Source organism: Convolutriloba macropyga, unplaced genomic scaffold, assembly GCF_964194025.1.
Source record: "Convolutriloba macropyga unplaced genomic scaffold, txConMacr16.3 SCAFFOLD_3738, whole genome shotgun sequence".
In the NCBI taxonomy this organism is placed as follows: domain Eukaryota; kingdom Metazoa; phylum Xenacoelomorpha; order Acoela; family Convolutidae; genus Convolutriloba; species Convolutriloba macropyga.
In genome coordinates, this window is record NW_027449695.1 from 11941 (window position 1) to 24790 (window position 12850).

Genomic DNA, 12850 nt, shown 5'->3' on the forward strand with positions numbered 1-12850 from the left:
TTTGAGTTTCTGATTTTTTATTGTTTTGAGTTTGATTGATTTGAGTTTTTTATATTGACTTCTGATTCTCATATCTATTTTGTTTGTAATTCCGCTGTTCGTCTTTCTCGCTTTTGATTATTTAATTTTTACTGCCGTCACGATTTATAAATGCGTATAGGAGTTGATCTGCCGCCCCTAGTTGACCGAATACTCCTTTTAGGTGTGGGGCTTTCTTTTAGAACTATAAAAGCCAATGTCATCATATATTCATCCGTATTTAATATATTTTAGATATTGATGTTTGCTTAGTTTGATCTATCCCTGTCAACATTATTTTGTTGCCGAATAGTTATTATCTTCCTGAAGCTTGCTAATTTAGTTTAAATTGACATTTGAACTTGAGTTTTTTAAACAGCCGCATTCAATTAATTTGCAATGGCTGCTCCTTTTATGTATGCATTCTTTGACAAAGATGATGAGCCTGCTAGTCCACATGCGGTTCTGATTAGTCATGTAGTGTTGAAGGGGTTCCAGGCAGGAGCTGTTCTCGGTCTTGTGCTATCACCAGTTTACTTAGCACTGAGGAAGAAATTGCGAGGAAAAGAGCTGCTAATGAAGTGAGTATTTGCTTTTCCAAAAACGTTCGACCCCTGCCATGGTGGAAGCTAAAGCTAGCATCAGATTGTCCTCTCAGCCTGTCTATAGAGGGCGTTGATCCCGTTTAATGTTTTTGGGGTCAAACAAAGATCACAACTATTCCTTGCTGTTTTTTTAACGTAGAGCTACGGTTGATATAATGATTGCTGATATAGATCAGTTTGTGTCTGTTTGCAGGACAATGAAGAGTAGTATGTATGGTTCATGCGGTTTCGCTGCAGTCTCCTCGGCCATGTTAGCACAGAAATACCGCTCCTTTGGACCAGCTCGGGAACACGTGGATGATGCAGTGATGGACAGGGCATTCAGACTCAAGTTCCACCAATCACAAACAAGGCTAGTCGATTTTTTTTTGGGAAACGTTTGATGAACAAATTGAATGAACTGTTTTCTTTTGCATTTAGAATATGACCATGTATATTAAACATTTTTGTGTCAATACTGCAGAAACCAAATTTAACTTAAATATGAACTTTGGAAAATTGAAACTCGTAGCAACTCCTGATTTATTTTATTAATAGCCGCGTCCTCAATTCCAGGCGTCTATTATAGCGCTCCTAAATGTTTTTTACAATTCAAAGAATTTGAATTGTATTGGTGCGCTGTGTTTTTTTTAAGTTGTGTTCACACATTGATCTTTCAAAACGGGATAAACAGGTAAAGCCCAGCGGGCATTAAGTTTCATTAGAGGCCCAAAGTGGGCTTTAGTAGTCCCTCAAGTGCTTATTGTGGTGCAGCTGCTGGGATGGCCTTAATTTAAGGTTAAAAGGTCATTTTTAGGAGTTTTTTTGGCTCAAAATGGTGCAATTTTTCATGTTTTTTGTGATTTTTTGAATTTTTTTGTTTGATTAGTCGTAGGTTGAAGTTTTTAAAAGTTGATGAAGGCCTTAAGCGAGACAAAATTGCTTGTTATGACCATTTTATGAGCTATATGTTTTGGTACTACAAACACAAACACACAAAATGATACTAATTTTTGCAATTTTTTTCAGGTTTTTTAAAACTTTTTGTCATATTTTGAGTTTTTTAGCCGTAGGTGTCAATAAACCTCCTCTAAGGTTTGATGAAGGGTTTGACGATAGATTACTGCATAGTTTCTAGTGGTAATGGAATGGTTTTCAACTTTTTGACATATTTTTTGACATTTATTGTCATTATTCAAGTTGGCCAGAAAACCTCTTTAGGGGTTGGATAATAAGTTACTGAAAAATTTTTAGTTGCCATGGGATAGGTTTCAACTTTTGAATATCACAACTTTTAGCAATTTGTTTGACAAAATTCGCATCTTCTTCAGGTTTTTGAAAATTTTCATTTTTTCAGTTTTTTTCAGGCAATCTCCTTTGAGGTTTGTTAATAGCGCACTGCATAGTTTCTAGTAACAATGGAATGGTTTTTAACATTTAATTTCTCGAATTTTAGCATTTTTTTTGATAAAATCAATTTTTTTAAGGTTTCCTAATGTTTTTGTCAGTTTTTGATATGCGTCCATTCTCAAGTCCGAGAAAACCTATTCCACGTTCTGGTAAAAAGTTACTGCATGGTTTTTAGTTTCAATGGATTTGTTTTCAACAATTTAACCTTTCGACTTTCAGAAATTTTTTGATAGAATTTGCAATTTTTTTCAAATGTTTTGAAAACATTTGTATTTTATTTTTGTTTTTTCTTGCCTCAGTAGTCAGGTAACAGCATTCAGGGTTTGAAAGTATGTTTTTAAGTAGTTGCTAGGGGGCATTTGAATGGCTTTCAACATTTTAATAGAACGAATTTCTATTTTTTGAAGTTTGAAATTTTTCTAAAAATTATTGCCTTATCGATCTATAAGCCAATGAGTTTAAAACTTGGAATTGGGCTACTGGATAGCCTCTAGAGACACGGTAATGATTCTGAAGATTTTTTATCACAATCTTCAGCAACATTTCCTTATAATTTGCTATTGATTTAAATTTTTTGGTCATTTTCGAGTTAATCGATCTTCAAGGGCCAATGGATATTTTTCAGGTGTTGCAGATATAATACTAGACCGATTTCAGAAACAAAAATTGGTTTTGAACATATTTTTGAACTAGGTGTTTTTGAAGAGAAAAAATTTTGCCTTAGGTTTAAAAGCTTCAAGAGTTTTAGCAATACATGTTTTTGTTTAGTTTTGATTCTTTTAGTTTCTCAAAACGTCTGAGGTTTCATTCAATTCTTTGAATTGTGGTTCAGGACTTGTCCTGCTATGTTTTTTTACTTCGTCTAACAGATTTTTGTTTCTTCTTACCCTGACTTTTTACCCTCCCTGAATTGACTTTTTCAATGACTTACCTCACTCAAGAAAATTACTTCTGAACTCACTTATGAAGCTTTAAATTTTATGAACGTTTACGTGTTAAAGGTCAATAGTGTGCATCTAAGTAGTGCCAAACATATATGCCCTAATTCTTGATTATTAGGGTCCTGAGTTTTTGATTTCGAATATTAATTTTGGGATCTTCTCCGTTTGTGCCCCCAGTACGTTATGCGCCCCCCAGTTACAGAGCACGTGCCATTACATAGTAAGTCATTATGTAAAAATATTGCACGAGCATCTGAGGGGTGCAAATAATATGCGCCCACTAAGCTGAGGGGGCACAAACGGAAAAGATCCTAATTTTGAAAAGCCCTATTAGGGCTTTCTCCTTATAAAGCTTATGTGTCTCATAAAAATGACAGTCCAAAGCTAACCCAAAAAGTCTAGTGGTCTATTAAAGGACTGGTGGTCGATCTGTCTATCTAATCTCTTTAGTTGTTTCAATTCATGGAAGGCCCCAAGCGTCTATCGCGGCTATTTTCCGGCAATCTGCCGGCTATGTTTAGTATTCGTGGAATATTATATTGCAATGGCTAGTATACCACCTCTGTGCAAAAACACGTATTAATTTGTTCACATATTTATTGAAAAGGGAGTTTTTTAAATCGATTATAAATGGAAGCGTAAGTTTTCTGTCCCCCGTACCCATTGAAGCGGACCTTCTTATCCAGAAACAAGCTTATCAAAGCCAACCCTCCACGGTACTCAGAGAGCAATTCGTACGACGTTAGTCGGTTATGTTATTTAACCATTATAAAAGTGTAAACATGATGGTCATAGATTATTAAATACCACGGGGAGTAAAGGAAACAGCTCCTCCACCTTACATAGTTACTCACAAATGTATTGCGTAGGAACGATATATTCAGTGTCACAACAGCCGCCACGGGAGCCATACTGGCTTTCCCAGCCAAAGTGCCCTTATTGCCCATGACAGCCACCGGATTAGGTGCTGGTTGCCTCATTCATCTGGTTACGTCATCATTCACGACTACTAATGAAAGTTGGGCAGAAAAGAAACAGGCCTGGAAAAATTCCTACCAGAAGATGCAGTAAAGCTTCTTCCTGGTGTTTATAAATTGTGAAAACTTCAATAATCAGCCTTCTATCAAAATGAAAACGATCTCTTCCCTAATCCCCTCCCCGCGTTTAGTGGGATGTGTGGGACGCTCAGAGCATTGACGGGAGAGCGCCAACTAAGGTAATCTAGAAACATATCTCTTCTCCTGTGATTTGATCTAACTGCTCTCAAACCAATTTTGTGGCAATTCTTTGGTTTAATATAAATAGTATTAAATAGGAGGAGATAAATTATTGTTCAAGAAAATCGAAGGCAGGCAAGTTTCAAGAATCTGTTGCAATGAGCTGCAGCGGACTTTTGTTGATTTCTAGTTCGGTGGTGAAAACTTCGAGCAGTGAAGGAACAGGAAGTCTGTATTACAGCTGCGAGCTCGGACATATTGTGGTACTTTTTTTTAACCATTGAGGAGTTTCCATGCGCTTTCTTTTGACATTTCAAAGACTTTGAAATGTATCGGGGCGCTGTCTTCTCATGCGACCAGAAGAGTATTAGTGGAGCGTTTTTTATGACTCGAAGATGAATATTGTAAGAGTGACTCGAAGAGGTATTGGAGTAGTGTCTTATTAATTGCTCTCGAAGTTTGAGCCAATTATTGTAAAAGTGTTGGTATTTTTTATGCAAAATTGTCGCTTGACCAATTTTGAGCTTTTGTTCTAGTACATTCTGTGACTTCTCAAGTGACTTTCTAGCTTCATTTCTTCATCTTGAGTAATTCCAATAGCTGTCTGAAATGAAGTTTGTTGCTAATATTGTTGACCAACTTGCTTATAAGATCGATTTGACAATAGTAAATTCACAAACTTTGGTTTCAGCGGTAAATTAGCACGGAAACATATGGGCTAAAGTTAGAAATCAAATCATGCAAAAGTCAAATTAAGAAACTTTCGAAATATTGAAGCTTGAGCTTCAACACTCCGCGAGGAGAGGAGGGCGCGCTTTAAAATTAGGGCTAGACCTGAATACTCTGGTACTAATTTAAAACTAATATAAAACATATTGAGTTTGTGACTTGTAATCTCTTTCGAAGTTGTTGATCTTCTCTTTGCATTGTAAGCTGCATTGTATGATAGGCAATCTTGTGAGCTGCTGGTTACTTGATTTGGAATGGACCGGTTTGATCTATTTGGCTTCTGATGTTGTTCTGAGTTGCAATTCGCTATCTCGTGGTGGCTTGACATCTGAAAGCTAATTGGAATTTTTGACAAAATTCACAATCTTCCCACACAACCAGAGAAAGGGTTAATAATATTATTGAATGTTGAATGACTGGTTTCCAGGAGATGAGTAAGTAAACAATTTGGTGATAATTCTAATATAGTTTTAATTCAAGTTGGGTTTGTTGCTACGCTCCTTGTGATGTCCGCTTCTTCTTCATCTATGACTCGTGACAATTTTACTGCAGGGCGCGTTAGTGTACCTGTTGCTGTGTGAATGTCAAATGATCTTGGTATTTCGTGGGCTCCATAATGACATTTGGTTATCCGTCCAAGGGGCCAGATACCTCTCGGGGTAAATTCGTTCAGAATCCAGACTAAATCGCCCACTTTGAGTTGTTTTGACTGCTCTCTCCATTTTGCTCTGCTTATTAGGTCTGAAGTATACTCTCTTTGAAGTCTTTTCCAGAAGTGGTCCAAAAGCGTTTGTGTATAGTTGAAATCTTTCTTCCTGAAAGTTTTCAATTTTGACGTTAGAGGGGCTAGGGCTAGATGTGGTCGTCGAAGAATGAAGTGGTTGGGTGTTAGGGCTTCTTCGTCGCTGTTATCAGAAGAAACGTAAGTTATGGGGCGGGAGTTTAGGATGCCTTCCGTTTCTGTCACAATTGTTTGGAAAGTCTCTGCTTTCAGTTGCTGACTTCCTAAGATTATGAGAAGAGTTCTCTTCGCTGTTTGAATTATTCTTTCCCATATACCTCCGAAGTGTGGAGCAAGTGGTGGATTCATTTTCCAAACTATGTTCTGCTGCGATAATTGTTGAGCAATATAGGAGTTGTCGATGCTGATATTATCCAAATTCATAACCTTTTTCGATGCTGTAAAATTTGTTCCGTTGTCGGAGATTATTATCTCTGGATATCCTCTCCTTGAAGCAAAACGTCTGATTGCAAGTAAACAACTGTCGGTGTCTAGACTATGGCAAACTTCCAAGTGCACTGCACGGGTTACTAAACACGTGAAAATGCAGATGTACTGTTTTTCAAGCTTGCGAGTATTATCCTCAATGTAGAAAGGTCCAAAGTAATCTAATCCTACATTAATGAATGGGTATTGTTTTTCGGCATCAGCAAAGCGAAAGTGCGGAAGATCAGACATCATTGGTGTAATATTCTGAGCTCTCCATCGGCGGCATATGAAACATGTCCGGCTGAGTCTTCTTAGGAACCTTCGAAGTCCAATGATTAAAAATGTCTGTTGTAGGTGCGCTCTGACAAACTCCGTTCCCATGTGTTGACAGCTGTTAGTGTGAGCGTCTTGAACAATTAACTGAGTGACATGGTCTTTGATGTCTAGTATTATGGGGTGTTTTTGATTCCAAGGTATTGGCGCATGTCTCAGCCTTCCTTTGGCACGCAAAACTCCATTTCCATCCAAAAATGGATTGAATTGAAGAACTGCATCCCTTCGTTCCAGTTGTTGTCCAGTTTGCATTCTAATAATTGCTTTTCTAAAAGTGTTTTGTTGTGAAATCTTTATCAGGTAATTTTGGGCTTCATTCTGACTGTTTAGTGTATCTCTTTTCCGCAAAATGTTTGTTGCTTTGTACACGGTTGTTGTCCTTCTGAGCAATCGTTTCCAAACTGAAAATTTTGATGGTTCTATGACAGGGTCCATAAATTTAGGTAATACTAAATTTGTCGTTGTTAAAAAATTTGTTTGATCAAAGTTCCAGTTTTCAGGGTCTTGAAAAAGAAATTTTGGTCCTTGTAGCCACTTCTCTTCAAGCTCTGATGGTTTCAAACCTCTGGTACCATGGTCGGCAGGGTTGAGCTTTCCGGGTATATGTTTCCATTCCTCTGCTTTAGAATGTTCCAAAATTTTGTTGACACGGTTAGCTACGAAAACTTTTTGCCGTTTGTTTGAGTTTATCCATCCTAATGTTGCAGTACTATCCGTCCAGAAGTGAACTGAGGAAAAATTTAATGTCATTTCTGTGACTACAAAACTAGCTAGTTCGGCTCCCATTGTGGCTGCCTCTAATTCAAGTTTAGGTATACTTGTGTGCTTTATGGGGGCTACTCGGGATTTGCTAATGACATAGTTCACAATGACATTCCCTTCAGTAGTTGTAGATCTCATATAAATAACCGCTGAAGTTGCTATATTTGATGCATCTGTGAAGACATGAAGTTGTTGACTGGTCGTTGGTCCTGTTACAAGGCATCTTTTTGTTGTAATATCTGGCATGCTGTTGAATTCGTTAATCCATTTCTTCAGGTCAATATGAAATTCGGCTGGTACTTGTTCGTCCCATTTCTTGCCTTGTTTTATGACTGCTTGAAGAAGGCTTCGAATTCGTATCGCAAATGGCGTTATCATCCCCAGGGGGTCGAAAAGCGAAGCTGCTGTTGACAAGAGTTCTCTTTGTTGTAAACGTTCAATATTGATGTCTAAATTGGGTTTCCTAAATATGAAGGTGTCGTTTTCGACATCCCACGTCTGTCCCAGAACTGGTTGCGTTAATGCTTTATCTCCTTCAGTGTCGTCAATTCAAGGAAAACTCGAATCGTTGCTGAAGAATTTCGTTAAGTTGAATCCTCCTTTTTTAAGTGTTTCTTTGATGCATGTTGTCTGTTCAATTGCTTCGTCTGTTGTCTCGAAACTCTGTAAAAAGTCGTCCATGTAAAAATTATTCGTTATTGATTGACTGGATTCAGGTGATAAGTGGTGATTATCGATAGCACATTTTCTAAGTACATAAATAGCACAAGAGGGCGAACAGGTTGCACTAAATATGAGTCGCTTGTATTTGTATATTGTTTCGGTGTTGTTTTTGTACCATAGAAACCTTAATGCGTCTTGATCTTCTTTCCTTACGGCTATCTGCATAAACATGGCTTCTATATCTCCGGTAACTGCTATGGCAAACTGTCGAATGCGTAGTAGGAGTCCAACTAAACTGCAGAGAAGATCTGGTCCAGTTAGAAGCGCTTTATTCAGTGAATGTCCTTTATAAATAGATGCTGCGTTTGTTACACGACGAATCTTTTTCTTCTGTTTGTGCTCTACTGGATGATGAGGAAGATACCATAATTGGCTGCAAGTTGGGGAAGGTTCGTGGTCCGTCTCCTCAACGTAACCTTTTTCAATATCGTTCTGAATTAGGCTGCTGTAGGTGTCGGCTAACTGTTTGTCTTCATTGAGGCGCTTTTCCAGTGATCGTAATTGGGCTTTTGCTAGAAAGTAATTGTTAGGTAATTGTATGTTTTGTTTCCAGGGTAGTCCAATCTCATACCTCTCTCCGTTATGTTTTACTGTATCCTCGAAAATTTGTAGGGCTTTCTTGTCTTCTTGGTTTACTGTATTAGGTGAAGCCTTTGTTGTTCTTGTTCCTTCACAGGTCCAAAATAATTGTAGCATGTCTTCGTCCAAAATTGTCTCTTCTGACTTAACCCTATTGAACAAGGTTATATTACGATTGCATTGGTTCTTCTCTGTAATTTGTCTATACTTGTTTGGGACTGGTCCTGTTATTGTCCATCCTAATTGTGTGAGAACTCCGTACGGTGTTCCCGGTGGTCCGATTGTGTACTTGAGTGGAACTGTTGCTGTAAAAGCATCGGCTCCTATCAGAATACCTATTTTGTTGTCTCTGATTTGAGGAAAATTGATATTGCTTAAATGACCGAAGTCCTTACAAACGCTGTTGAGCATCTGAATTGGCACCGTCGGCATTTGAAAGTCTGTGGTAGAAGTCGCAAAGACTGGTAAGTTAATGATAGGTCTACTGCTGTTGATGGCTCCAATCCCAAGAAAAATTTCTGTTGTTTCAATTGTGTGTTCTTGGTATAGTGATGCTACGGGTATTGTAACACATTTCCTATCACGAATTCCTAAAGCATCTGCTATTGTCTTGGTAATTTGCGTATTGTCACTTCCACTGTCAAGGAGAGCGTAAGTTTCAATTGAGACCGTCTCCGAAAACACTGTTACCGGTATTGCTTGGAGCTGAACATGTGGTGGGATCCAACTGCTCGGCTGGTTATTACTGCAAGTGTAGTTCTGTTGTCGGTTATTGCTGCCTGAGAAGCTTTGCGAATTTTGGTCTGTTGAGTGCTGATATTGTTGATTAAAGTTTCCTGATGTTGGCTGCTGTTGTTGAACATTGGACGTATTGGGCACTTGATGTGATTGCCCGTAATAGAAGTTCCGGTTATGTCTGTTGTAGCTGTTACTATTGTTGTAGTTACCATTTGTGCTATTGTTGCTGTTGATGCTGCTGTTGTTGTTGTAGTTGTTGTTGTTGCTGCTGTTGTATCGGCTTCTGCTGCGTTGCCGGTTGTAACCACTGTTACCATTTTGTCTAGTTTGGTGATTGCAGTTGGGGTTACTGCTGCTCAAATTTTTGTTCCACGAAGAACTGTTATTTGTGAAATTGAACTGGTTTCTGTTCAAGTTATCTCCGTTGTGTCGATATTCAGATATTGATTGGTTTTGTCCTTGATTACTAGGCTGTGTTGTGTTGAAATTGTTACGGTGTATTGCTGAGTGATGAAAACCGTTACAATTGTCTACCTGGCATCTGTATTTGCTGTTGCATTGTCCTTTTGGATGTTCGGTAAGACAATTTGGGCATAAGTGCAGTTGTCGCGCTGTCTGCTGTCTGTCGTACACGTTTTCACTCAAAAATTTTTGACATTTTCGTAAATTGTGGCTTTGTGAACAAAGCGGGCAATTCTTTCTGGCGTTGATTCTTTGTTCAGATTTTCGTTGGTGTGTTCTCTCATAGAATGAATTTCTGTTGTGAATGCGTGGCATATCTTCGCACGCTTCGGCATACTTGTCTATCCAATCTTTGAAATGAATCAAATTTGGGTTAACAAGTTCTTTGCGGATGACATTTTCGTTCCACTTTATTATCATTGCAGGAGATAGTTTTTCTTTGGCTACTCTGAGAACGGCGGATGATTGCAGGTCCGGCGTAAACTCGTGAAGAAGAAAGGTTTGTACTAATTGTCTGAGAAATGCTGCAAATGAAATGAAGCTGTCTGGGTTGTCTGTCGAAGGCTTGGGCCAGCGTTCCAGTTTGTCAAGATATGCTGCAATAACAGTTTGTGGTCTTCCAAATCTTCTCTTGAGTTCGGTTATTGCATCGTGGTAAAATTCTCCATTATATGAGTATCCAAAAACGCTTTCCTTTGCGCGATCTGTGAGAGCGTTTTGGAGATAGGTGATTTTCTGTGCGTCCGAAAGAGACACGTTATCATGTATTGTTGATTTGAAATAACAATACCACTCGTGCCATTTGAGGGGGTCTCCGTTGTATGTCTTCAGTTGTGTCTTTGGCAAATTGATGTTTATGTGCGGGTTTCTCTGATTTGGTGTAAATTGCGGATTGCAAAAATGTTCGTTGGTTGAATTGGTTGTGTGATTTTCATGTAGTTGTGTAGCAGATTCGAAGTGAACTGTGGGTTGTCTGACATTGGAGCTGTCTTCGTATCTCTCCATACTGTTCTCTCTGATTTCGTGTATTGCATGAGACTGGTTGCGGCAAGACCTTGTCTGTATTTCCGTGTCAGATGTGTCTGCTGATACTGTTGGACGGCTGTAGGTTGTCTGTGTTAACATGGTATTCTCATTGCAACGAGGTTGATTCCGATTTTCGGGTGAGAAGATGTTTCTATCCCTTGTTTGTTTTTGTTTATTCGAAGCATGAGTTCGTGAATTTGTTAGGCAACTTTCCTGTTGTGTTGATTGTTGGTGAGTTGTGCTTCCCCCAATAATTTGTAGTTTGGATGCTTGGTTCTTTGAGGAAACTTTTGCACGCGAATCGTTTCGTTGGTTTGTCTCTTCATCGCTGTCACTGTCACTGTCGTCATAGCTGTCCTCTGAAGGACAATTGCTAATACCTTTTTGTGCTATGAGCAGTTTTGAATTTCTGATTTGTTTATCTGGAAGCTGATGACTTTTAAATATTGCTGAGTGATTTACTATTGATGTTGTTTGGGGGTCCTGATTCTTTTTGCTGGATTTCACAAACTGAAATGGTTCGGCAAATTGATTATGCCAATTTGTTCCAATGCACTCGTTATGCTGATTGCTCTGGGTTCCCTTGGAAAGTTCAGGTTGTCTTTCGTTTCCTTCGTTTGAATCTTTAGGTTCACTATTGGAGGTCTGTTCAACAAATGTTCGAGAAGACCCCTGTTGTAAACTGTTCCGGTCCCAATCTATTCGTTGATTACTAATTCCTATGCTGTTGTTTGCTGTGTTTTCTACAGTTTCTCCAATGATACGTTTGCAGGATTTATTCGACACAACTGTATCTCTGCCGTTTTTTCGATGACTGTCAGGTGAAGAATTGTCGGTGTCATTTCGAAAATTCAGTGATTGATATCTATCAATGCTGAGTCCGATTTCATTTGAGACAGAACAACTGGTATTGTTTCTTTCGGTCAGTGTCGGGCATGAATCTTGTGGCTGTGATATAGAGATTGCGTTGCGCAGACTTCTATCTGATGATGATTCTCTCGAGTTGTTAGATGAATTATGTCTGTTGCGTAAGTTGTACCTCCGTGTGATTTTGGGCTGCATTTTATTTGTGCCTGGTGTATCTGTTTGATATAATTTCGATGAAGGCGCATACATTGTTGTTTTTGTAATAGGATTGTCTCCTGAAGCACCAATTGTGTTCATCTTTGATTTAGACAAACCATTTATAATTTTCTTCCATTTCAGCAATGTTGTTGTGCGTTCACCTGAGCGTTCGGAAAGTGTGATGTTCTCGTTAGTTGTAAGGGTAAACTCGGAGATACTATCCAATAGCTTGTCCAAGCATGCCTTATGTTCCAGCAGTGTGTCATACGTGAGTTGAAGAACGTCAACGTCATCGGTCTGATACTGTTCCTCAAGAAAGTTAACTGCTGAGCCCCACTCAACTTCACGTCTCATGATTTGTTGGATCAACGTCTCTTTCCTTTTATTTGTTTTTGGTGCCATTTGTTTCGGTCTAATTGCTGTTTGGAATTGTTCGGGTTAATTTTGCTTAGTGCTTAATTAGTTTGCAGTTTTGAACAGTTTCAGTTTCTATGCAAATTTAAACAGCACTATCAATGAGAGCCCCTGTATTGTTGCGCGCAAGAGTATTCAGTGTTACTTGAGGTTGGTAAAGAAGCTGCTCTTTCTACTTCCGTTGTCTGTTTTTTGTTTAGTATTCTCCAATCTCTATGCAGCGTAATGGTTGTGAGTTCTTTTAATTGTCAGCCTATTTGCTGATAAACGATTATTTTTACTTTTTTCGAAAGAAAACTCCTTTGTTATGGTGATATGTTAAAAGAGCAAAATTTATCTCAGACCCAAGTGTGCTTTTATATTGTTGTGATATTAGTGAAGGTATGGTCTGAGTTTCTTTTATCCTAAACTTGGTTGGGTCTGTTGGACTTTGCAGATGGTCAGAGAACGTCAATTTTTTTTAAGGAAAATTAATGTCAAAAGAAATTATTTTTTACCGACTTTTGATGCGTGGCGTTACTACTTGACGTTTAAATCTTCTCTGCAACGAACAACCTAAATCCGAAGCTTTGTCTACTGTTTAACGTGCCCTCTGAAGTAGAAAGTTTTTGACTGTAGTTGCCGTGTTCTTTCTTGCTT

The 12850-nt window shown here is 38.5% G+C and overlaps 1 protein-coding gene across 1 annotated transcript; it reads left to right on the forward strand.

Moving 5' to 3' along the window:
- Window positions 1-250: 250 nt before the first annotated feature.
- On the forward strand, window positions 251-4056 carry LOC142355244 (uncharacterized). The gene is made up of 3 exons (XM_075407470.1): window positions 251-599; window positions 817-975; window positions 3823-4056. The coding sequence occupies exons 1-3, from the start codon at window positions 418-420 to the stop codon at window positions 4022-4024; spliced, it is 543 nt and encodes a 180-aa protein (XP_075263585.1). The 5' UTR covers window positions 251-417; the 3' UTR covers window positions 4025-4056.
- Window positions 4057-12850: the final 8794 nt, after the last annotated feature.